Source organism: Salvelinus sp. IW2-2015, linkage group LG24 (genome assembly GCF_002910315.2).
Source record: "Salvelinus sp. IW2-2015 linkage group LG24, ASM291031v2, whole genome shotgun sequence".
Classification (NCBI taxonomy): Eukaryota; Metazoa; Chordata; class Actinopteri; order Salmoniformes; family Salmonidae; genus Salvelinus; species Salvelinus sp. IW2-2015.
In genome coordinates this window covers 10,065,865-10,091,505 of record NC_036864.1, presented here as the reverse complement: position 1 = coordinate 10,091,505, position 25,641 = coordinate 10,065,865, and the positions used below count along the sequence as shown (strand labels likewise).

The 25,641-nt window shown below is 41.8% G+C and overlaps 1 protein-coding gene, 1 long non-coding RNA gene and 1 pseudogene across 2 annotated transcripts; 2 read left to right on the top strand and 1 right to left on the bottom strand.

Annotated features, from left to right (window-relative positions):
- The first annotated feature begins 394 nt into the window (after positions 1–394).
- LOC111951387 (phenylalanine-4-hydroxylase) lies at positions 395–14,969 on the top strand. The gene is made up of 13 exons (XM_023969440.2): positions 395–705; positions 2,024–2,140; positions 8,150–8,333; positions 9,580–9,668; positions 10,255–10,322; positions 10,759–10,955; positions 11,049–11,184; positions 11,462–11,531; positions 11,826–11,882; positions 11,992–12,087; positions 12,949–13,082; positions 13,229–13,344; positions 13,777–14,969. Exons 1-13 carry the CDS (start codon positions 646–648, stop codon positions 13,818–13,820), a joined length of 1,368 nt encoding a protein of 455 aa, XP_023825208.1. The 5' UTR covers positions 395–645; the 3' UTR covers positions 13,821–14,969.
- A 1,757-nt stretch (positions 14,970–16,726) lies between these two features.
- LOC139022953 (uncharacterized) lies at positions 16,727–17,520 on the bottom strand. Its single transcript, XR_011474034.1, has 4 exons — positions 17,476–17,520; positions 17,228–17,316; positions 17,043–17,126; positions 16,727–16,816 (listed from the first exon to the last, which is right to left on the bottom strand). It is a non-coding gene; the product is annotated as an uncharacterized lncRNA (long non-coding RNA).
- Positions 17,312–24,018, top strand: LOC111951388 (tyrosine 3-monooxygenase-like; annotated as a pseudogene).
- The last annotated feature ends 1,623 nt before the right edge of the window (positions 24,019–25,641 follow it).

Here is a 25,641-nt window from a genome sequence, read left to right as displayed (position 1 = left end):
CGCCACCTTGTGGCTTTTTGGAGCACCATCACATCACTGGATGCAGATAAGAGGGGCCAAGCAAAACCGACCCCGAAACATTCATAACACAAAATACCTACAAAAAATAAACGCAATGAACTTTTGATCGATACAAGTTGCGTCGCTTACTGTCAWAACATAGCCTTATATGAGTAGCAGCTYTACGACTTTATTGATTTTCGGGTCATTATAGTGGTCTAATGGCTCATTATGAGCATGCATCACAGTATAGGCGTGCATCGACCATCCTCTTCAGCATTATAACTAAGTCATATTTATCTGTTACATCACAGGGAAGTACTACTGAGTGGGTGGAGGCTTGGCAGGTAGTGATGGTTATGAAACGTTGATTCTGAACATTTACCCAGCCACCTCTACCCCAGCACTAGACAATAAGAACCAGATGTGCCAATATAGCAAAGAACCAGATGTGCCAATAAAGCAGTTTCATAACTTAATGGCTCCATAGGCCTCTGTTCCTTGCGTGACAGGGATACAAACCATAACGGGGGTGGTGTCACGTGGGCCAACATGAACGGCTGAAGTTTAACTTGTTGCTCAAACAAGTTCGACCAAAGCACACACATCAGTGGTTTCATACCTGCGCAACGAGAAGACTGGAGGATGGACGCAGCATACAAAAAAATTAACGGGGACTATCCCACACCTGACAATGGCAAAGAGGTAAGCCATTTTAAACATACAATCTAGTGTGAACAATAATATTAAATGTTTAATGAATAATATACATTTATTAAGTTGTTTATCACTAATAATATAATCGTGATGACAATTTATGTTATAATGTTAAATGAGTAATATACATTTATAAACTTATTGGCTTATAATACTAGATAGTGATAATTGATGGTTTTATGATTCTATTTATTTAATACAGCCATATCATTCTAATTGTGCAGTAAATTCCATGTCACGAGACAGGGAAGGGAACAGGCATACTTGGCATTGGACAGACGTGTAAAACGTGCTATTGTAAAAAGTCAGTGTCATTTCGTGAAACGGCTATTAGAACGTTGTTCATTGTCCAGCTGTATGTTGTCCACTGTGACTGGAATATTCTAGTCAGCAGAATGGCAACACAGACTAGACTGTTGTAAACATATGGTAATTGTGAATAATGTTAAAGGTCAGTGACTATGAATKCATGCAGGTTGCGGTAATAAATAMGTTTTTAAAAACTTTTTAATCTGATCTAGAAAAGGGGTGCACAGTTTAACATCAGCTTTTGCTTGAGAYGTAATGATAAAACGTTTAGTGTTTGTTAATTCATCACAATAATGGACTGTAGAAATTCTAAAGGGATAGAATCCCAATAAACAGCGAAGTTCAAGGAATTGGGGATGTCGAGGTATTTGTGCTGAGTAGAGATTTTGATGAGATGGTTTCAGGGGTCATTACTACAAAGGTCAGAGAGGAAAGGTTAAAGGTGTGAAAGCTTTGAGAGGTAAGTCCTTTAGAATATGCAAAATAACCTGGGTTCTATAACCACAGCCCACACACAAACACATGCACCAAACATGATTTTTCATTGTGAGTGATACTTTGGAGTAAATGCAATGGAATAAATTAACACAATCCTATTGATATAATGCATATCTGTTCAACTGTTTGATCTATCAGGTTTGTGGGTCAGATTGTGGAGGCTCAGTCATTAGGGAGTGGGCGACGTGTTTGCGGTTCGGCTAATCAGAGAGCGAAAGAGTGAGAGGGCATAAAGGAAGAGAAATAGCCGTGTAGTTGAGGTAATGCCAAGGGTCACCACGCTACAGAAGGTTCACTTTTGGAGAGCATAGCCATGTCAATCACTCCACTCAGATTCATAACCCCCCCCAGGCCAGTGATATATCCACTGTACATAGCTATGTAGATGAGAATGTAATCCACATCCCACCACATTCAACGCCCCCTGGAATGTGTGCAGTGGTAAGGTCCAGCCATGGGGGTCATAGGCCAAATTGCTGTGAATCTTGTCTTGTTGCAGAGGAGAGGCTCCATGTACCTGGAGGAAGAGACCAGTGCCAAGGCGGGGGTGCTGTCCTGCTTCTTCTCCCTGAAGGAGGAGGTTGGGGCGCTGGCCAAAGCCCTCAGACTGTTTGAAGTAAACCACTCAACATTACCGTGAATATGAATATGTACACAGTGCAAACAAACAATCTTAAATGTGCAGTAATGTATTGTAGTCACACACATGCAAAGTAATGTTCAATCTTTATTCTGAAATGCTCTGATGTGTTTGTCCAATGAGTCATTGGTCAAGGACAAATAAGAAGTCAGTCAGCCTGTTAGGAGTGCCAAAAACCTGAAAAGCTGTAGAAGCTGAAAGAAATAATAGCTGAAATAGCTGTGACAGCTGAAAGCAGTAATTCCTGAACTAGCTGTGAAAGTTGAAAGCAGTATTAGCTGAAATAGCTGTGAAAGCTGAAATAGCTGAAATATGTAAAAGATTAAATATGTAAAAGATTAAATAGCTACTTTAAAAAAAATGTCACTTTAAAAGCTAGAAACTTAAATAGTTTCTGTAGGTGAGAAAGAGAGAGGTGGGTATGAGGCTATTGAACAGTATAAGCAAACAAAGTAAACGATTACGTGTTTTTATCCATTTCATACCATGCGTACCAAATATGAATAAAACAGATGGAAAAAGACTAATCCAAATGATGTACAGTATCTTCAGAGTCAACTCCACAGCTGTGTTCTGGACCAGGAAAACTGCTTAGTAACTCCTTCAGGAGGACAGTTATTTTGACATTTACATTTGAGTCATTTAGCAGACACTCTTATCCAGAGCATCTTACAGTAGCGAGGGCATACATTTTTTCATATTGGTCCCCTGTGGGAATCGAACCCACAACCCTGACGTTGCAAGCACCATCTCTACCAATGAGCTACACAGGACCATTTATCGCTAGCAACTTTAGGGAGGTAACGATCACGCCCATAAAAAGCAGATTGACTCTAGAAGATCAGAAGTTTACTAGCTGCCATTTGTCAGTCCGAGGGACCAATTTAAAGAGACAGCCAGGGCTTCACACTGAGTTAGCCAGACCTTCTCTCTCTTCCCTTCTCTTCCTCCATGTAAGAATTTACAAGGTACGCAACCAAACCAAATGCGTTTCATAAGACAGCATGTTTCCAATTAGCTCCAGATGTTAGAGGTTACTAACCATCCTCCTGCATCCTGGTACCTGCCTCAGTGAAGGACCTGTGTCTGGCTGAATACAGTGCATAGTACCCCCCAGTAGGAGTAAATCGTACCGTAGGGCCTGCTGTGTTTTAATGTGTACAGCTCTGTGTCGAATTGGAACAGGCTCTCTCATACAAATAGACCAGCTTGTTCAATCTCCATGCAGGCTCCTGCAACAGAGGCCAAGGTAATGGAAAACAATGCTCCACCATTGGATACTACCAGTAAATGCATGTGAATACTGGACATTTCTCTGGGGCAGAATTTACATTAACATTTAACTAGCCAAATGTTAGTGGAGAGTTTCCAGCAGGGTGTGAAGGAGTTGGAGGCCTACCCCAAAGTTTTTACATGATGTATCATCATCCTAGGGTTTAGGTTGGTGCAGTATGTTCCCTCTACCTCTGGGCAAAAAGTAGTGTCACTCAACATTGTTTCTTCGTTATTTCAGAATCAAAATAATACCATTACATCATTATGGATAGCTGTCATAACACGTACATGTTGAACATTTTTGTGTCATTTTAACCCAAGACCTTTCAACCAGGGTTCAAGGTTTGGTTTATTTGAAATATTTTGAGTTTGTTGACAACTCAAATCAAATATTAACCCAAATGTGGCTGTTGATCTGACGTCTTTGTCCAATGTGCTGGTTGCCCAATGTATTAGTAGCCAACGTTGTTAATGTAGGTGACTMAATTTAGAGTTGAGGGGATGTAAGCCCGACTGTGTAGATCTACGGCTCTATGGTAACTGTTAGTGTGATGACATKTTTATCTTAGATATCTACGGGAGCAGCTGTGTACACAATCTTTCCAGGCCGCTCTTTGATCCACAACGCAGGCCGAGGTTTCTGTTTTTGAAATAGTCAAACAGACTGGAGACACCCATCAGACCCCAATATGGTCACCAGTTATGGCTACTCCATTCACTTAATCATGTTGTGTTGTGCCACCAGCAACAGTTGACCCTGTATCAAGGTGCATCCTTTTTTTATTCTGTGTTGACTTAAGTGACTATATACTTCATAGCACGCAGTCAGGGCTGTTGGGCAGCACATTCATTGTTTAACCTTCGACGATGAAGTGCTATCGAAGTTTGATGTCCTAGTAGTCGAAACAGAATTGGATTGTCTTGTGCCTCACTTGTAGGGGAGAGTGGGGTACGTTGAGTCAAAGGGTTAGTTGAGCCACCCCTTGTTTCTAAGAAACCATACACAAAATTAATCATCTGACCAAATACTTAGGAAGAGGTCATCATTTCATGGAGTCTGTGAAGGAAGAAACCACATGGAAAAAGTGGTAAGTTAGGTCCAAAAAACAGAACTCAAGTAATTCATTTAGTGTGTTACTACGTTTCATGATGCTTGTATCTTAACAAAAGTAGATGGTTTTATACATCAGTTGGGGTCTCTATAAGCTTCAAAATGAGGTCCTAAACCTAGCTTGAAAGTTCTTCCTTGTAGCTATGTTGGCTAATATAGTCAAAATGTTTGCCTTGAAGTAAGTTGAGAAAATGGACATGGGGTAAGTAGAGCCAATGGCTACCATACTCCATACAAATGATTCATTTTGGTCAGTTTTATGCATATTATGCCTGCAATGTGTCATGCATATGAACTCAAGATATAGCATTTGTCTTGTTACAGAGCAGACATCATCATGTCCCGTGTATACAAATGTAAAACAAGCAGGGGTCTAGCCCCCCCTGAGGTTCTTGAGAGAGCAGCCAAGGGAGTGAGAGAGGGGAAGAAGTCCATTCGATCAGCAGTAATGGATGAAAAAAATAGACTGAATTACACTGAAGAGGTACATTGACAAAAAAGAAAACTAACGTGTACCTTTGTGAGAGAGAGGCTATGACAGAGTAGCAGAGGAGCGCGAGGTCTTATCTGATGACATGGAGGCTGAGCTTGCAGACCAGTTTCATGGGCTTAGTCGCCTCAAAAGAACTTGCCCACAAATTGGTACATGGAAACAACATCCCTGTCCCAGACAACTGGTCAAGAAATGGAAGGGTTAGTGATATGGAACAGAGAGATCTATATCTGAATGTAGGCATACAGTTAAATATACAATATACCACATCCCCATTCCATGAATTCAACTTTGACCTTCCACCCCCATCATCCATTGTCACAGGACACTGTCACTCAACTTACCCTGTCCCTATTCTCAAATGACCCTGTCCCTATTCTCAACCCACCCTGTCCCTATTCTCAACCCAKCCTGTCCCTATTCTCAATTTACCTGGGGTAAGTTGTGCCAAGAGACCGCTTTTATGGGGGGCAAGCTATGTTTTCAAAACTGTTATGAATTCTGATTATTTCCAGGGATACACTATCCTGAAATATGTAGATATCTTTGTTAGAAAGAATACTATATTTCTCTTGATGTAGTGATGCTGAATGTAAATAATGGCTCAACTTACCCCACTCTCCACTACAGATAAAAAATGGAGTAAAACACAAAGTAAAACAAGAAATCTTAATGAGTGTTTGTGGAGATCAATAAGTATTTCCACGTGCTGTACTCCAAATGCAGTTGTAAACATGAGAAGCTCCTCTGGACCTATGAGCTCTCATTCCCCAGATCCACCCCCTACTCCACCCCCATATCCCTGTAAAACCCCAAACCTCCCCACCATCAGACCCAGTTTTAGTCCAATCACTTCCCAGCATCCACACCCTCCTTTTCTATAAAAACAGGCCATGTTACCCTGAAAACCATCAACACAGCCCTCCCTCTCCCCAGMACTGACCAGACTCCACTGTACTCAGCAACATCAGTTGCCACCCCCCCCCGTAGGGCACCTCTCAGTCATCAGTGGGAGGACAGGATCATATGGATGGTTTAGGAATACAATGTTCCCATATGGCTTTATTCATGTATGTGGAGTGAAACATCGAAGGCATCCAAGTAGAAACCATCATAATTTGAATGTGAGAAACTGAAAATGACAGCTCAAGTAGGAAGGACTGAATACAAAGGAAACGTTTACATTGGCTCCGTATATCCATATCACCAGCTGCATAATCAGCATCATTTATACCCATGTACATTTACAGTATTAATTTGGAGTCAAGAAGTCCTCCTATGCAGTTCTAGTCCCCAGCTACATCTCAGTAACTCCCTGTTTATCCCTCTGAAACTCCAGRCCATGTGATGTGGGTTGGATGCCATGTGAGGAGTCAATTCCTAGCATCAGTGAGCTTGTCATGACCGGACCAAGGCCTTAGCGCAGCCAGGGCACGGGTAGGGTTAATGTCACTCACACAAGGCCTTGTGGTAGACATTCATTCCACTTCAAAAGTCACCAGGAGCATAGGGACATCCCTAGGAAGTACACAAATCTATCCAAACGGCCCATATAGGCCCTGGGACCATATAAACTGGGGGGGCATATATTGCCCTAGATAAGCCTGGTCAGGCTCCCTGTAAAATTAATATTAGGGGGTTCTTGGGGGTGGGAAAGATTTTCGTTATTTATTTATCTATTTTGAGGGGGGGGGGCTGTGGGGGGTCTCGGATGGTTGAGGGGCCTTGGAGGGCTGGCAGTTGGGAGCTTGGGCCGGTAGCTGTTGGGTCGCTGGTTCAGGTCCCCGTTTTTGACCTTGTGGGAGATCTGTCAACGTGCCCTTGAGCAGGGCGTTGACCCTGGTTGCTTCTGTGTGCTCTGGATGGGAGTCTGTTAGATAACTAATGTGATGTAGTGTTTGAGCGTTTTACTGCAAGTATATTGTATGTTTTAAACATTTATTTTAAAAATAAAAAAATAAAATAAAGATGAATATTAGAATAACACTGCAGTACTGATCTCCTGTCAACAACAAAGGAAACACTAAACTATCTGCCTAAACTAAAACACACAGACAGAGACCTAACAAACAGGGCAAACAAACTCACTGACACCACAAGGGACAATAACGGACATCAGATGTAAAGTATGCAGAGAAATGCTTGGCCAGCCATGGGGGGAGGGGTGTGGAGCGTTGTTTTGTAACTAAAAGCTGTTGGATGTTGAAACAACAGCAGATCCATATGGTCTCCAAAGAGCCCCAGTCTGGAGAATGGGATCCAGATGGAGAAGGAGAGAGAGAGGGGGGACGAGAGAGGAAGAGAGAGAAGAGTGAGGGGGAATGGGACTGTGTGCCGCCTGGCCCCGCCTCTCTACCGGGCCTATGGCAGTAAGAGATTGTTCTACTCCCTCTCCACAGCTATAAAACCAAACCAAATGTTTAAAATAATTAACCAATATAGATTTGCATGTTTCTCCGGATGGGCCAAAAACTACAATTGATATTGAGATGTACAGTTGATATTGAAATGCATAGATATGTATATGCACACATCGAATCCCATCCAAAATGAACATAATCTGGAAAATATTCTCTGGTATTAAGTGGCAATTTTATAAAATGCAAAAAGTTGACAGAATGATTTCAAAGATGTGATGGCATTGATAAAAATGCTGCATGTTGTTGTGCAAGCCCTTTCAATGCTACCACAGCCCACGTCCTGYCTCTAGTCGGTTCTATAACACCCAGCCCACAGTGCATTAGCTGGGTGATTGTTTGGTGCTGTGCTGTCCTGTCCTAAGGGCATGGTTGACTCCACAAAGCCTGTCAAATGACCACTGTTTGGATGTGCACTTGGCGCCCTCTTGCGGTATGCTAAGTCCACATACAGTATTTCCAGTGCTGGATCGTCATGAGTTGAATCACAGGTTTTTAAAGTAGTTTTTCAAAAACGTAACCTTTTATTGTCAATAATATTTCAATAACACAATAATGCTTTTAAAGTTAAAGATACAAAAACACAAAAACAAAATGATGTACAAGATCTAATAGCAGGATTGAACCACTTAGCTGTCACACAGGATTTACAGAGCTACATGGCTTCTCCTCTGTCTCTGACTCAACAGGAGAAGGGCATCAACCTGATGCACATCGAGTCTCGCCCGTCGCGACTGAACAACCAGGAGTTTGAGTTCTTCATCAGCGTGGACACCAGCTACTCCAAGTCCCTTGACGAGGTCATCGATGGCCTGCGCACCGAGATCAGTGGCCACGTGCACGAGCTCTCACGCAACAAACAGAAGGACACAGGTGTGTGTATCAGGGTTGGGGTTAATTCCAATCCTCGTCAACACTTTTTAATAAGGAAAATTTGGAATTGGAATACAGAATTACTTTTTGAATTGACTAGAGTTMAAATGGAATTCACCCTAATCCTGATGTGTATGAGTGTGTGTATATAGACATATATTATCAATGAATAATCAATCTAGATATGCATATAACATATTACAAACCATGACTGAAAGTATTAAAAACCATGACTGATTAAAATCATGACTACTAAATCATTATTTTAAGTGTACTTAACAATAATTATATGATGATATATTTGTGTCTAGGAGGGAGAAGGGGGAAGTAGACAAAGCATGTTTGTGTGTGTGTCACATGATCTGAACTCTGGGTGGCGCATTAGCAGGCCACCAGCCAGACTGTCTAATGATGTGATGAGCGTCGCCGCGGAGACGGATGGCCTGTCCCTCACATCCAGCCTCCTTTATTAGTTGTTTCCACAATGACATTAGTTTAGTTACTGGGTACCAACTGGCCTGGCTGCAAACAGAGGAGCCCAGTGTCACTGATGTCACAGAACAGACTGCCTCTATCACAGACCCAGAGGAGGGAAACCCTAACAGGGTCATCGCTCATCTCGGACAGACAGACAGGCGGAGATAGACAGGGCCACCACCAAGCCAGTCGCCCTTGTCCTCAGCCCCCTCTGTCTAGCCCTATGGTCTACTGGACAGGGCGACAGGTTAATGTGTCATTGGAGGATATTAGAGATATTTATGGTCTGAGATGGAGACAGGCTGTTTTGAGAGGAGTCTGGTGAGGTCCCATTGTTCCACTAGCCTCAGGCTGGACCACACGGCCTCGATTTAGATTAATGGTTGATGTCCAGTACTTCTAACTGTCATAAATGAGCCAATGGGTGACCTCCTCGGCTGCTCTGTTCACTGTCAACATGGTTACTGGATAGTGTTCTATCCCAATACAAACGCACCCTGCAGGCAAAACCCCCACAAAGCCATCCACATCAATATTCATTTGGGCTTCACTTGTTTCAATCAATTTACATTTTGGAATTGGACATTGAACACAAGGCAGATATACTACAGACAATTGTAAATATGACTAAATTGTAGTTTTCTACATCTCAAGAAGTTATGCACCACTGTTTCGACTGGTTTTACTCTGGTCTGTTTTGGCCATGTGTATATATCTATTTGTCACATTCACCTGAACTGGGTAATGAGGAGCTTCCCCTGTCCTACAGTTCCATGGTTCCCCAATGACATCCAGGACTTGGATCGCTTTGCCAACCAGATTCTGAGCTACGGATCTGAGCTGGATTCTGATCACCCTGTAAGGATCGACCAATCATTACTGTCTGTTTACATCCTACACACTGTGTACTGGGTGTCTGCTTTGTATTGTATGCGTGTCTGCATTGTTGGGAAGGGCCAGTAAGTTAACATTTCACTGTTAGTCCACACCTGTTGTTATACGAAGCATGTGACGATTACAATTGAATTTGATTTATGTGGGTGTGTGTACATGCGTAGGTGCGTGTGTGTATACATGTGCACCCACACGTGTGTTTTATGAAAGATTAAAATCGTGATGACAGTCCCCACTCTGCTATCTATTCTAATGGAAACTCTCTAGGTCCCCAAATTGATGTCATTGCTTGAATTGAGCCCCTATAATTATAGATAATTGTTCCCTTTTGCCACCGCCTTTAAAATGAAATGTATTCCTCATCCGCAGCATACATTCTACAAAGGCCTCATTTGAATATGTGTTTCCAGCCAGGGCTCTCAGCAGAGTGGGAGAGTATGATGCTGTCAAAGTCCAAGTAGTCCTAGCTGAGGATTTACACATTATATACAGGGCCAGGCAGTGACCATAAATAAGATCTAACATTGATTACTTCGGTCTTTCACTCCAGGGCTTCACAGACCCAGTGTACAGAACCAGGAGGAAGGAGTTTGCCGACATTGCCTACAACTACAGACAGTAACTATCAATCCAGACTAGAATAATTTTTCTCTTGGGTCCCTCTCTTTTACACAACAGCAGAGCCTCATTTCTCCTCCAGCCTCATTTCATTCCCCGCTTTGCCTTTTATTGAAAATTACCACAAACAAAAGGGGACACATTACAGAGGGGACAGTGGTGGATTTGAAGCCTCTAGCTTTGTTCGCATAATTGAGACTTCATTATTCCCAGGAACTACAAAGAGCGCCAGCCCCAATGAAAACGCCCTCACAGGAAGCTCACATTTACATAGCAGTGGGACCGTGGCAGAATAATGAAGTGAATCCACTAACTGATCCCCCCCACCCATCTATCCTCCTAGTCCTCCCTCAAAAAATAGGGACTGTGTGTCTGTGTACAGAAGAACATATTATACACAAGTGTGTGTTAACAACAGTGTGTCTCTCTGTTTCAGTGGCCAGGTCATTCCCAAGGTGGAGTACACAGCGGAGGAGAAGGCCACATGGAGCACAGTGTTCAATGAGCTGAAGACTCTGTACCCCACGCACGCCTGCCGCGAGCACAACCGTGTGTTCCCCCTGCTGGAGCAGTACTGCGGCTACAGGCAGGACAACATCCCCCAGCTGGAGGACATCTCACGCTACCTGCAGTGTAAGACAACAGATCGTGCCTAAGTCCTCTGCTTCTATCAGCGTCCCACATACACTGACATGGTACCCTCCCCTCCTCTCRTCTCTGTTTTAGCGTGCACAGGTTTTCGGCTGCGCCCAGTGGCTGGCCTGCTCTCCTCTCGGGATTTCCTGGCTGGTCTGGCCTTCCGAGTCTTCCACTCTACACAGTACATCCGTCACCAATCCAAGCCCATGTACACACCTGAGCCGTGAGTGTCACCCTCATCATTTTAAGGAGAAAAAACATCAATGACTCGCTCGTTCGCCATTGTATGTTTTAGGGACCGTCCGATTTCCGTCATTTTCTACATGTAGAATCGGTTTGTACTCGGTTTGCAAATTACAGCCGGCACCCCTGTTAAGTACTTTCGGCCGGCAAATGCCACCGGTGTGTCCATGCCTTTATATAGGTGTCCCATCCCACCTTGGGACCAGTTGTACATAGTTGAATATGTTCTACAGTCATTGACTTACATCTCTCCACAGGGATATCTGCCATGAACTCCTGGGTCATGTTCCTCTGTTTGCTGACCCCACCTTTGCCCAATTCTCACAGGTAAAGAACACAAGAGGACATGAACGTTCTTTAACCACTGCTGGTATCATAACTTAAGAGAACTATCCATTGTTGGTGTGAAAAAGGGCACCATTTTAAAGATCAGCTTCAAAAACAGTCATGCTAGTCATAATGTTGAGGAGGATTGAGAAGAATGCCATGCAACTGTACTGAATGTGCCAGTCTTTCTCTAATATTGGTTTTGCTCCTGTAGAACGCTTTCATCTGTGTTACAGCACAATATCCTGATGCAAATAGACAATAACATGATTTATTTGACGCTGTTCTGAACAGGAAATCGGTCTGGCTTCCCTGGGTGCCCCCGACGAGTACATTGAGAGGCTTGCTACTGTAAGTATCTCAGACGTCTCACAACATCAACTACAGCCGACTCCTGATACCAGAGGAATACAAAACCATTTTGAATATGTGACGAGCCCTTGTGTCTGTCTGTCCACAGGTCTATTGGTTCACAGTGGAGTTTGGCCTGTGCAAGCAGGGCTCTGAGATCAAGGCCTATGGAGCTGGGCTTCTCTCATCATTTGGAGAGCTGCAGGTATTTACATTACATTTACAGCTTCCAAAGCGACTTACAATGAGAAATAGATGCTAGAAGCAGCCACAGTGGTCACATGTTGGGCATCTTCACAACAGAACAATTCATTTAGCCATGTGGCTATTTTTACGAGGGTGTCTTTCATGACCTGTTTAATGCCCACGTGCGCAGGCCTCCTTCCTGCAGTTCTAATATAGACAAATCCCTATGATTTAGCCCAGTGGGCTGTCAGTCAGCAGCATCGCATTAGTGGAAACAAAGACTGTTCTCAGGGCAGACCTGGTTGTAGCTAGATATGTTCGAGTCACGTCGGGAACAGTTTTAGCATTTTAGCTAACCCTAATCTTAACCTAATTTTCCAAACCTGCCAGGTAAGTTCTCCTAACCTGCTARGAAAAGTAACTTCTACTAGTCAAAACCGTCAGACCTGCCCTGATACCAATCTTGGTTTCCACTAATTCAGCTGTCAATCAGTTTGTTAGTGGTCCACACAGGGCTCAGGCTAAATGTGTCACTGGGGGAAACTGGTGAGGAGTGGGTTAGTGGTTCACTGGAGAAGTAGGGGGCAGAGACAGAATTCATATCTTAAGTCACCAGTTACATAAGACGTTGTCATCAGAGGATGAGCAGTTAGCTGAGACATATCACAGCAGGACGCCATTCACACTACACTTCCTGTTTACTGCTACCGAGGCTCACGGGGCACAGAATATCATTGAGGAATTGCACACTGCTTGTGGTCCGTGACCTGTAACCTGGATTCTGCTCATTGTAGATTGATTCATGACAGTGGTACATCTCCCWTAAGTGGGGATTGTCAAACTCTGCAATAACATTTGACTGTTTTGAATTGTTTTACAGTACTGTTTGACAGACAAGCCCAAGATTCAACCATTTGACCCTGCAAAGACCAGCCTCCAGAAGTACCCAATCACTGAGTTCCAGCCCATTTACTTTGTTGCAGAGAGCTTTGACGACGCTAAAGAGAGAGTCAGGTAATATTTAACATCTGTACATAATTAAACGTTTATTATGTCACATTCATTCACTGTATTTGCTTCGGAACTCTCTGGATCTTTATATCATAATATATACGTTCACATTTTCAATTGAAAGTCCTATGTTATGACTTTTTATACAGGAAATTTGCCGCCACCATCCCCAGGCCTTTCTCAGTGCGCTACAATGCGTACACCCAAAGCATTGAAGTCTTGGATAACACCCAGCAGCTGAGAAACCTGGCTGACAACATCAGTGGTGTGTGACATTTCTATAGAGTCCTCATAAAACTTCTCAATAACCCCTTATGCAAATACCAACATCAAGTACTATTAGAACTATTACTATTCAAATGAGATTTTCTACCAATTGTAAATTATATACACTGTATGTAATATATGCAATTTAGCATACACTTTTATCCAAGCGGCTTACAGTCATACATTTTACATACGGGTGGTCCTGGGAATCAAACCCAGTACTCTGGCATTGCAAGCACCATGCTCTACCAACTGAGCTACAGAAGACCACACTAGGATATATTTTTGTCTTGCCTTTTACAAATTGAAAACATAGTTTCATTGAATTAAAGACAATATCTGTATGAATGTCCAAATCCTACTGGAATTGAATGTTTCTTAATCTTCTACACATGAACTACCTAATTTGATCATGTTGCTTTTATTTTAGGGGAAATTGGGATCTTGTGCAATGCCCTGCGGAAGATGGAGTAAGGAGACCACCTTCAATACTGATGTGCGCAATGATAGAATCTCAATGTATTTCATCAATCTTGTAGATTTCCATTTTACTCTTTCTACTTATAATCTGTGTGCTTGTCCATTATAACATCTACTGCATTCTGCTTCATCTTTAAATAAATTATTCATAAATACCTACTGCAACCCAGACGCTAGTCATTTTAAGTAGAACATTTTAATTTTAGTAGTCAATATTAGAGTAGCACTCTCTCAATGAATCACACAGACATACTACTAGCCAATGAAAATGGCACATCGGAAAATTTGTCAGTCATTGTAAATATGAAGTTACATAAAACAAATATTAACTTTAAAATAAGTATTCTTTTATCATACCTTTTTCAGTATGTTCTAGAAATCCAACACCGCCACTACAGTATTGATAGTTAACCGATGTCATTTTCTGTAACCAGCTGAGAAGGATTACATTGGAATAGTGCTGTTCCAGAACTATTAGCTCAGGCTTTGACGACGATTTAATTCGCACTTGAGTATTCTATCTATATTGGTTAAATCGCAAATGGCAAAAATAAATCCTTGCATTATGTTATAAATAGCTAGGCCTATATAACACAATAACGAAATACAATGTTTATGTCCAGCATGTTATTAGAGAATGTGTTTGATTATATCCTGAATTCTGATGAATCCAAATGATCGACTGTTTTTTCATTCTTTACTATCACATTTGTATAATATGCATGAACATGTGTTATTATTAACTTGACAAATAAATGTATGCTAAAATGTGTTATTTCAGATCAATTCTCAAAATAATTATTGTTATGATTATATATGTTTTATTATTATTAGGCTGTAATTGGTTGTGAGAACATATTTTGTGTTAGTCTGCCAAAGTGCGTTTCAGCACCTTGGAGAGCATCCCAAGTCAGGGGAAAAGAAATGTTTGCACAATGACCTGTTGCACCTGTTACAAATCAACGGAAATACAAATATATAGCCTGGGATAAATGTAAGTAAAACTCAGTATTCATAATCTTATTTTGTAGGCTACAAAACGTTTTATTTCGCAATATATTAGGCCTATACGTGCTTTCATCAACTATTTTTTATTCCATTAAAAGGGGATTGGCTGTTATGACGCATAACACCTAAAACTCAGACGTGTGCATTTGCGTAACTCATTTCCATAAAGAATTGTCTGGCACTGGGATATAAACCTGTCTCCCTGCTGATAGCACAGCTTCAGACACAGCTGTGCCTCGGAGAGTCTTAGTATCCGGGAATAGGTCTATATAGACTATTCGATCAAACAAATCAATACAACTCTGCAATATTATTTTTAAGACAGTCTACGACAAATCGCCAGAAGTTCAATGAAGACGGAGAGTGTTGTGCAAAACATTCCGTTCGTCGGCAGAAAGCGAAGTCTGATCGAAGATGCCCGGAAAGAGCGCGCCAGCGGTTCCTCTTCCCCTGGCCCATCGCGGGGCGGTGACACTTTGTTTGAGGAAAAGGAAGGAACCGTGACACTGAACATTCTTTTCGCACTCAGCCATGAGAAGAATGCAGGGTTCTTTAAAACTGGCAAAGTCTTTGAGGTAAGGAAAGCATGTTCATCATTAGATATGAGTTGCAGATGGAGCTTCAATAAATCAGGTCTACCGCATCGAATCAATTTGATAAAATATACATGTAAATGCTTAAATATGATATGTATGTCTTTACCATGCATTCAGACTTACAATAACTAATCATTTAAATTGTGTGAAATAATTATGCTCTGCCATATTTTCCTGTTTCAGTTCCCTGGTTCCCCAGAAATATCAGAGATCTGGATAAATGCAACCTGTTGATAACGAAATATGACCCAGATATGGACCAGGATCATCCAGTTAGTGTTTACCTTAGCAATATTGCTAGGCTACCATTTATATGGCATTGATACAATACTTGTATAATTCATTGAATTGTTAGCAATAATACTCAACTATCAAAAAGGATAACAAACTAAAAATGTCATGGCTAACTAAATGTTATGATTCCTTGTACAGGGATTCAGTGATCCAGAATACAGAAAAAGAAGGTGCTTCATCGCTGAACTTGCAGCGAATTACAAACAGTAAATTGATCCCATCATTTTCATATTTCAAAAAAGTTATTCTCTTTTTCCCATGTAGTCAGTCGCTCTTCGGTGCCAGCACTGCATCATTGGACCAAAGGCATGGCATTGTAGAAATACATTCGTAAAGGAATGACTGACGTATTGATGCATCCATCCCTGTTCCACAAGGGGGAACCATTACCCAGAGTGGAGTACACACCAGAGGAGGTGGCCACATGGTGAGAATAACAGCTGATGTATAGTATACTGGAGATGGACATCATACCATAATACTAGACTTCTTTCATAATGATAATAATCTACAGTTGAGTTGGAATGACAGTGTTCTAATGACTCTGCTGCTGCTGTGATTTAACAGGAGGGAGGTGTACCCAGGGGCGAAAATCTGATATCAACCTTGGAGGGGACAATTACATGAAATTTTCTCAGGAGCAATTCCTGAGGGGGACACCAAAAGTAGTGCTGTAACACATAGACTATGTTGTAATATGTTAAATGTATATTGAGGGACCATAATCACTACTACTGGATAATTGTTAGGTACAGTAGTTAACTGAAGGGTTGTCCCAACTTGTTTAAATCATTATAATACTACTAATAATAATAGTTATAGCAGTGTTCCTTATCAGTGCAGTGTTCCTCTCTCTTGAAACGTCAACACTCTGTTTGCAAGAGTTTGCGGTTCTATAAATTGTGGGTGTGGCTGATATGGTTTTGTGTCATCACTGAGGTAACTGGACGATGCTGTGCCACTGTCCCCTATACTGGTGCTGCTGGCAACAAGGGTGACACCTGGTCCTGCCGTGGCTGTGACACTGTCCTCTGAAGTCTCTCTCCTTGGCTCTTTCCCTTTCACCACCCTCACTGACTCACAGTCTGTCTCCTAGAAAAGAAATAAGGTGTTTGCTGTACTCCTAACTACCGGTACCCAAAACTACACAATTAATCACAACAGCAATACCATTGCCTTAAACAAATCTTGGTTCAGTCACCAGTTTAAGTTGAGAGTGGGGGTATCCATGGCATTTTCCAATGATGTCCCTATTTTACAAATCAAAAAAATTGAGAACCTTTCATAATGTTGCCAAACAAAGACTCAACAAACTTACCTGAGACTCCCTGTCTCTGCCAGTCTGTCCCTGCATATCTGTCCCCAGCTCTGCTGTCTGTGTGCCATCTGTTGCCTGCTCTGCCTAATGACATCATTGTGAAACATTTCCATTAGCATTTCACTTCTTTCTTATGAACATTTTATCAACTGGTCTTTGAGATATTAGGCTACTAGAGTTCTTACTTTGCGTTTTGGTGTACTGAAAAATACTCTGATGTCCGTCTTTTTACTTTTTTCTGACATTTTTCTACCTGGCTGGCTGGCCGGTCTAGCTGCACACACACATTTACACAACACATGCTGCAACGTTTTGAAATTTAGTTTGCGCGCTAGCTCTGCAAATTCAGCTAGTGTGTGAACCCTGCAACATTAAAAAAATATATACATTGCTAAGGCGCGATTGACTGGATTACCTCACGTCAGTTACGTACATTGAGTGCCTTTCGGACAGTAGATACGAACCCTCTATTACCTTGCCAGCTAAAGAACTGGCAGTGGATCAAACCATTGTGAGGCAAAGGGCGGGGGGGTCACAATCTTGTGAAACTTAAAAACGCGCTATTAAGTGTCTATAATCAGCACAAGTGCTTTCATTGCGTATTATTAATATTATTGAAATTACATAGTTATGTTTACAGTGATATATTGGGGGGGACAAATCATATTTTTCCCAGGATGGGGGGGTCGTGTCCCCCCCGTCCCCCCTGGGATTTCCGCCTATGGGTGTACCGGACCCTGAGGACCATCTACCCTGACCTGGCATGCAGACAGTTCCTGGGTGGGCTGCAGCAGCTGGAGAGGGAGTGTGGCTACGGAGGACAATATCCCCCAGCTCCGGGAGGTCTCTGCCTTCCTCAAAGGTGAGGCCCAGCAGTCTATCTCTGCCTGAGGGACAGAGCAATAGCAGCACTATGCCCAGCTTCAAGGAATAGAATAAACACCGACAGAGGCAAATCCTGCATGCCCACGACTTTCCATTGAATGACCAATTCTGGTCGATGACTGTGCGCAGTGCGCACCTTTATGGATTGATTGTGCCTCTTAATTTTCATGTAGATTGCTTACAACAGTAATAACAACATTAGGGATTGTTCTCGTATTGCAGAAACACCATGTATGAACATCAGCATCCATGCCACTGGTGAATATGTGTCTGACAGTGGTACCTTGCTATGTGTTCTTATTTGTCCAGAGAAGACAGGCTTCCAGCTGCGTCCGGTGGCAGGGCTACTCTCCACCAGAGACTTCCTAGCTAGCCTGGCCTTCAGAGTGTTCCAGTGTACCCAGTACCCAGTACATCCGCCATGCACTCCCCGGAGCCGTACGTCAATTGGTGTTATTGACATTGTAGAATCACTCGAAATATTGTGTGTCATAAAAACAAGTTTACTAAACTGATCATAAATAACATATGTATGATTCATGTGTATCATGATAATCAGTCTAATCAATGGACATATTCACGTGCGTCATGTAGTCACTGCTTTTGCGCTTCCTTCTCTCAGAGATTGCTGTCACGAGTTACTCGGCCATATTCCTATGCTTGCAGACAAAGAATTTGCCCAGTTTTCCCAGGTAAAAACATTTAAACTTATAATATGGTTCATATGATGCTTAGGAGTAATAATATATCAATTATAATAATACATTAATTGTCCTATCAGTGCGCAACACTTACAATTGTTTGTCACTTGCAGGAAATTGGCCTAGCCTCACTGGGAGTATCAGACGAGGATATTGAGAGACTCTCAACTGTAAGAGCTGACCTTTGAGCTTTAATTTCAAAATAAGCAGTTACCAATCAGACGTAAAACATTAGATACTGCATTAAGGTTGGGTGTTGGACTGCAAATAATGGACCTTTGCTGCCATCTAGTGGAAATATAAAATACTGACCAATCTGATAATTTGACTAATGTGTGAAATGGAGCCTTATCATTTCCTCATCACTTGTTTTCATTCCTCCCACAGTTGTACTGGTTCACGGTGGAGTTTGGACTGTGTAAGCATACGGTGCCGGCCTCCTGTCCTCATATGGAGAATTCATTGTGAGTAGTATTTGACATTGGTACTCTGTAGAATTGTACTGATAGAGAGGACTAATTCCTAATTTATTATCTCTGTTTTCATATAACATGCCGCTAATCATTTAGTCTAAAACGTCTAAAACGAGTCTAAAACGATAACTAATCACTTATCTCCATCTTTCAGTATGCTCTCTCTAACGAACCTGAGTACAAGCCATTCAACCCAGAGGAGACAGCAATCCAGCCTTACCAGGACCAGACTTTCCAACCTGTCTACTTTGTCTCAGATAGCTTTGAGGATGCCAAGATTAAGATGAGGTACATCAATGCATACAAGTGGTGTATGTCTATATGTGAGCACTTCAGTACGTCACAGGAAATGTGTAACATGTGGCATGTGGCGTATACCTTGGGTTTGAGTTGATCTTGCCGCTCCTGGACGCGGTGCTGCAGGGTTTTTTGGAGAGGAGCCAGTGGGAACCTCAGGGGATCTGAGTGAGGACACAGAAGCAAATCAGATTGAAGACAGCTGTTTAGGAGTTACTCGTAATTAGTATATTACGTTTTGTAATATTTTAAGGTAATCTGAATGAGCAGAGTATGGATGGACATAGAGCAGGGATGGGCAACTTCAGTCCTCGGGGCCGGACTGGTGTCACACTTTTACCCCATCCCAAGCACAAACAGCTGAGTCAACAAATTGCATTCTGATCTGAAGATCATGGTTAGTTGGTTATTGGAGTCAGGTGTGTTAGCTAACACATCATTATGAGAGAGATGAGATGACGTGAGGAGACACTCGGAGTCCATACTTGCGAACATTTAAATTTAACCAATAAGAGTTTAAGCCCTGTCTAAGTCGGGGGAGGATGTACTACTAGGCTACAGTTGAAGTCGGAAGTTTACATACACTTATCTAGTAGAAAGAGGAGGAAGGGAAGCGCTACTAAGGTACACAATAGTAAATTATGTTACACAGAAGGTGCTCTTTGGTAAAAGGGGTAAATTGGTCATCAAAAAGAAAAGAGGACCAAGGCACTCTTCATATAATTAATTAAAATGCCTTTATGGGAATACCATTCTGAGGGCAGACAGCTTTCACCCCAAAAAGCTAAAAGAGAARATTCCATATGGCCAATTCCAAAGAGTCCGCAGAATTTGCGATCAGGAAACAGACTYCAGTGTCAAATCTGCTGAATTGGAGAATCGCTTCTTGAATCGGGGCTACAGCGTTCAGGTCCTGAAAGATGCAGGTATAAGGGCTGGATTACTTGACAGAGAGAACTTGTTGCGAAGGTGAGTGCCTCGTGATACATCAGAGAGAGTGTATTTTGTTACAAAATACAGCACTGAAGCAGATTGGGGAATCATCCAAAGTGATACGCTATTACGCCAAGTCTTTCCTGAGCCACCAGTCATAAGCTTTAAGAGATGTCCTACCCTAAATGACAAATTAGTCCACAGTTATCTTCCGGGTGACTCTCAAAAAACTTAGCTTGACCACAAACCCAAGGGCTCTTTTAAATGTAACCATTGCTGAAATATTGCACAGAAGAAGTATTTTGTTGACACAGCTTCCAAAATGGAGTATTACGTCAAGCATTTCATTAACTGCAAAACCACTCATGTCATCTATAGATTGGAATGTCCACAGTGCAAGGTGTTCTACATTGGACGGACAAAGAGACGCCTTCAAGACCGCTTAGCGGAACACAAGTACGCCATACGGGTAGGCAATGAAGACTACCCCATGGCAAGGCACTACAAGTCCTTACACCATGGCAACCCTGCCTCTCTACAAGCTATGGGTATTGATCATATTCCGGCCTCTATTAGAAAAGGGGACCGTCTTAAACAGTTAAACCAAAGGGGAACGTTTTTGGATTTACAAACTACAGGCCACTAAATACCCTGGTTTAAATGAAGATATGGATTTCTCACCCTTCCTGTAGGGTTGTGATAAGTCATTTGCTGTTATCTAGTGGACATTTTGCTCAATTGCACTCAGCTATGTTAGACTTGTTGTTCATGTTTTGCTGTGTTCTAGTGTACTATGGAATATTTTCTTATTCTTACACTTCTCCCAGTCATATTTAAGGTTAGAACTACCTTTCTAAGTGTCCTGATACTTCGAGCTTGGAATGTATTTTTATGATAACATAGCTACAGTCTTTCACTTTTTAATGTGTATAGTATGCTTACTAGGTGTTGCAATCAATTTTCTAATTAGGGCTAATTGGAAAAGCTGTTCAAAAGAGGACATTGTATAATTTTTTTGTACTCCCTGACGAAGGCCATGCAGCCGAAACGCGTCGGATTTTTAAAACTTGTTTCTATTGATCATGCCATACTAATAGGCCATTTAATTAATTATATGAAGAGTGCCTTGGTCCTCTTTTCTTTTTGATTTACATGCACTTATGTTGGAGTCATTAAAACTCTTTTTTCAACCACTCCACAAATTTCTTGTTAACAAACTATAGTTTTGGCAAGTCGGTTAGGACATCTACTTTGTGCATGACACAAGTAATTTTTTACAGACAGATTATTTCACTTATAATTCACTGTATCACAATTCCAGTGGGTCAGAAGTTACATACACTAGTTGACTGTGCCTCAAAACAGCTTGGGAAATCCCAGAAAATGATTTATGGCTTTAGAAGCTTCTGATAGGCTAATTGACATCATTTGAGTCAATTGGAGTGTACCTGTGGATGTAATTCAAGACCTACCTTCAAACTCAGTGCCTCTGCTTGACATCATTTGGAAAATAAAAAAAATTAGCCAAGACCTCAGAAAAAAAGTTGTCGACCCCCACAAGTCTGGTTCATCCTTGGAGGCAATTTCCAAACGCCTAAAGGTGCACATTCATCTGTACAAACAATAGTACGCAAATATAAACACCATGGGACCACGCAGCCATCATACCGCTCAGGAAGGAGACGCGTTCTGTCTCCTAGAGATGAACGTACTTTGGTGCGAAAAGTGCAAATCAATCCCAGAACAACAGCAAAGGATCCTGTGAAGATGCTGGAGGAACAAGGTACAAAAATATCATATATCCACAGTAAAACGAGTCCTATATCGACATAACCTGAAAGGCCGCTCAGCAAGGAAGAAGTCACTGCTCCAAAACCGCTATAAAAAAGCCAGACTACGGTTTGCAACTGCACATGGGGACAAAGATCGTACTTTTTGGAGAAATTACCTCTGGTCTGATGAAACAAAAATAGAACTGTTTGGCCATAATGACCAGTGTTATGTTTGGAGGAAAAAGGGAGGCTTGCAAGCCGGAGAACACTGTCCCAACCGTAAAGCACGGGAGTGGCAGCATCATGTTGTGGGGTGCTTTGCTGCAGGAGGGACTGGTGCACTTCACAAAATAGATGGCATCATGAGGAGGAAAATTATGTGATATATTGAAGCAACATCTCAAGACATCAGTCAGGGGAGTTAAAGCTTGGTTGCAAATGGGTCTTCCAAATGAACAATGACACCAAGAATACTTCCCAAGTTGTGGCAAAATGGCTTAAGGACAACAAAGTCAAGGTATTGGAGTGGCCATCACAAAAGCCCTGACCTCAATCCTATAGAAAATGTGTGGGCAGAACTGAAAAAAGTGTGGTGCAAGCAAGGAGGCCTACAAACCTGACTCAGTTACACCAGCTCTGCAGGCAGAATGGGCCAAAATTCACCCAACTTATTGTGGGAAGCTTGTGTAAGGCTACCCGAAACATTTGACCCAAGTTAAACAATTTAAAGGAAATTTTACCAAATACTAACTGAGTGTATGTAAACTTCTGACCCACTGGGAATGTGATGAAAGAAATAAAAGCTGAAATAAATCATTATCTCTACTATTGTTCTGACATTTCACATTCTTAAAATAAAGTGGTGATCCTAACTGACCTAAGACAGGGAATTTTTATTAGGATTAAATGTCAGGAATTGTGAAAAACTGAGTTTAAATGTACTTGGCTAAGGTGTATGTAAACTTCCGACTTCAACTGTATATGGAATTGTTTTAAGGTCATTTTGCTATTTGATTTTGAATCTGAAGACCCCTTGAAGTATCAAAAACATTTTATTTAACCCCTTAGAAGACGATTTTTGGGATGTCTCATTGTCAGACAAACACCGCTCTAGCTCTGTCACCTTTTACCGCAAATGCGGAAGTGTTACGAATGCAATGCATTGAGACCCATCCAAACTTGTCCAGAAAGCAGCATGGCAGGCTGTCTAGCTCCCTCCTATCCTTTTTGTGGTTTGGTGGATACATCTCATTATTGTAATCTTTATTTGAATATTTGATGAGAATTGTTGACGTCAACCGCCTGTATTCAATGGAGAGAGATGCTATGCTACTAGCTTCATGTCATGAATATGTATAGCTATCTCGAAACAACTCCAATATAAAGTGTTTTTTCTAAAAGTTACCGGGATGTCACGAGTCCTACTTATCTCAATTTATGCGTTACGGGAACTTCTTCTATTTGATCAAATAAACCTCAGTAGCAAATAAGCTACTCTTTTTTTGTTGACCAAATTCGACACTCATTGACTTCTGTCACATGCAAGTAAATCGCAGATTTGAATTGGCTGATACGCATTTGGTGCCAGAGAACGGTTTAAAATGACATGGTTGCTTATTCGCAAATATGGACCCAATGTTTTAAAACCTTATTGTTCTACCTGCAGGCGGTACTCGTCGTCCATCAAACGGCCCATCTCTGTCCGGTACAACCCATTCACCTGCAGCTTGGAGGTTCTGGACCAGTCCAGTAAGATCCAGCATGCCCTAGGCCAGATGAGAGACGACCTGAAGATACTCCACAGTGCCCTAGAGAAACTGGGCTGAGGGCCTCAACACTGAGCCAGAGACTCAGGGAGTGAAACTGATACATACCTCTGGAGGGGTGGGAAGGGAAAGCCATTTTGGGTCTTTAAAGGTGCAATCTGTAATTTCTCTGTGTGGCCATGGGGCCAAATGCACAAACAATCAATGCTCAAAATACAGTAGTTCCATTTAAGACAATCAGTTGAATATCCACCTCTTCAATCCTGCTGGGCTAATACTTGCATTATTATTGTATTTCTTTTATAGTTTAACTAGATTTTGCCTTTAAATGGATGGATGTGAAATGCTGTGTATATATTTATTCAACTGAAAAACACTTTCTATTTCTTTGCAAGATGAATTAATATTTCCTTGTTGGGTGTATGTATTGATATGTACAGTCATGTTATACATGTATTGTGAGGAGAATGTACAAAGTAATAAATATTAAAAAAAATTCAGTCCAATCACAAAGGGCATGAAAAAGAGAGACACACATGGAAATGTACAGGGTAAATATGTCAGAGAATGTTTATCTAAGTAGAGAGATTATAGAGAAAAACCTTAGAATGCATGTGTAAAATAGTGACAATGGAGGGAGATCAAGGAAAGAGACAAGAAAGTATCCGAAGTCTGTGTATTTGCGTTTGAGAGAGCGAGCGAGCAAGAGAAAGAGGGAACATGAACGAGAACGTCAAAGAGGGTTGGAGTACTACAATATAAGCCTATGTGCCACTGCCTCCCATTCCAAACCAACTGTTTCCATTTAGAAAATTCTTGGAACCCATTTGTCTTCACGTGTTATTTAGTAAAGGGAAGGAGCTAATTATGAATGATTTAAATATTATGTTTCCTCAGCTGGCTACTGTCAGAGCCAGCACTGAGGCCCAGTGGATCTAAAGCTGGACCTGGACACACAGACATCACAGTATAACACTACACGGTCAGTAGGGCTTCACAACGGGGATGATAAACTCGCTCCATCTCCTCTTTTTCCTCTCTCTGCCTGTGGGTTCAACGGGTGATAGAGGCCTTGTTTCTGTATCAGTGACAATGTGTCTGCAGCAGAGTTCACCCATATTCATTTTTAAAGCCAGAACGCAAATTGTTTCATAGATCTACTCAGACTCTAAAGCACCATGATGTACACAGTGGCTGTGAAAGCCTCCAACCACCTTGAGTGAGAGGCCTTCCTGTTCAATTATTCCAGTGTAAATCAAACATGGTTCACCTTACTCACAGAGAAACTCAACCTCTCCAGTGGAGAGAAAATGGTGCACAGAGCTGAAGATTGATCTACTATACCGCTCGATTTGAGTGCAGCGGTGCACACATCCACGTCTTTGGGCACTTAATAATTTGCGTATCTCAGCTTACATCCAGCACAGCTTGAATCCAAAAATCCCCCCCAGATAAAAAACCCACCACTGAGATCCAAATCTGCTGAGGCCCCCAAACACAAAAGGGGTTGCCATGACGATAAGATAACCACTATTGGTTCCAAGCAAAATTATTGTGGCTCACATACTAACCACAAATCCCCCAATGATGTACAGTATCGTCCTGCCTTCAGAACTTAAGTGTTTCCTAATGTCATGGACCATCGTTACCTTGGAACGCTAGCCTCCTCAGACTCAAAATGATGGGTCATTGGATTCACAGAGTCCTCCCTGAAGACATAGATAAAGCACAGATCATGGACTGTCTTTTGCATTCATAAACAAAAAAATGCT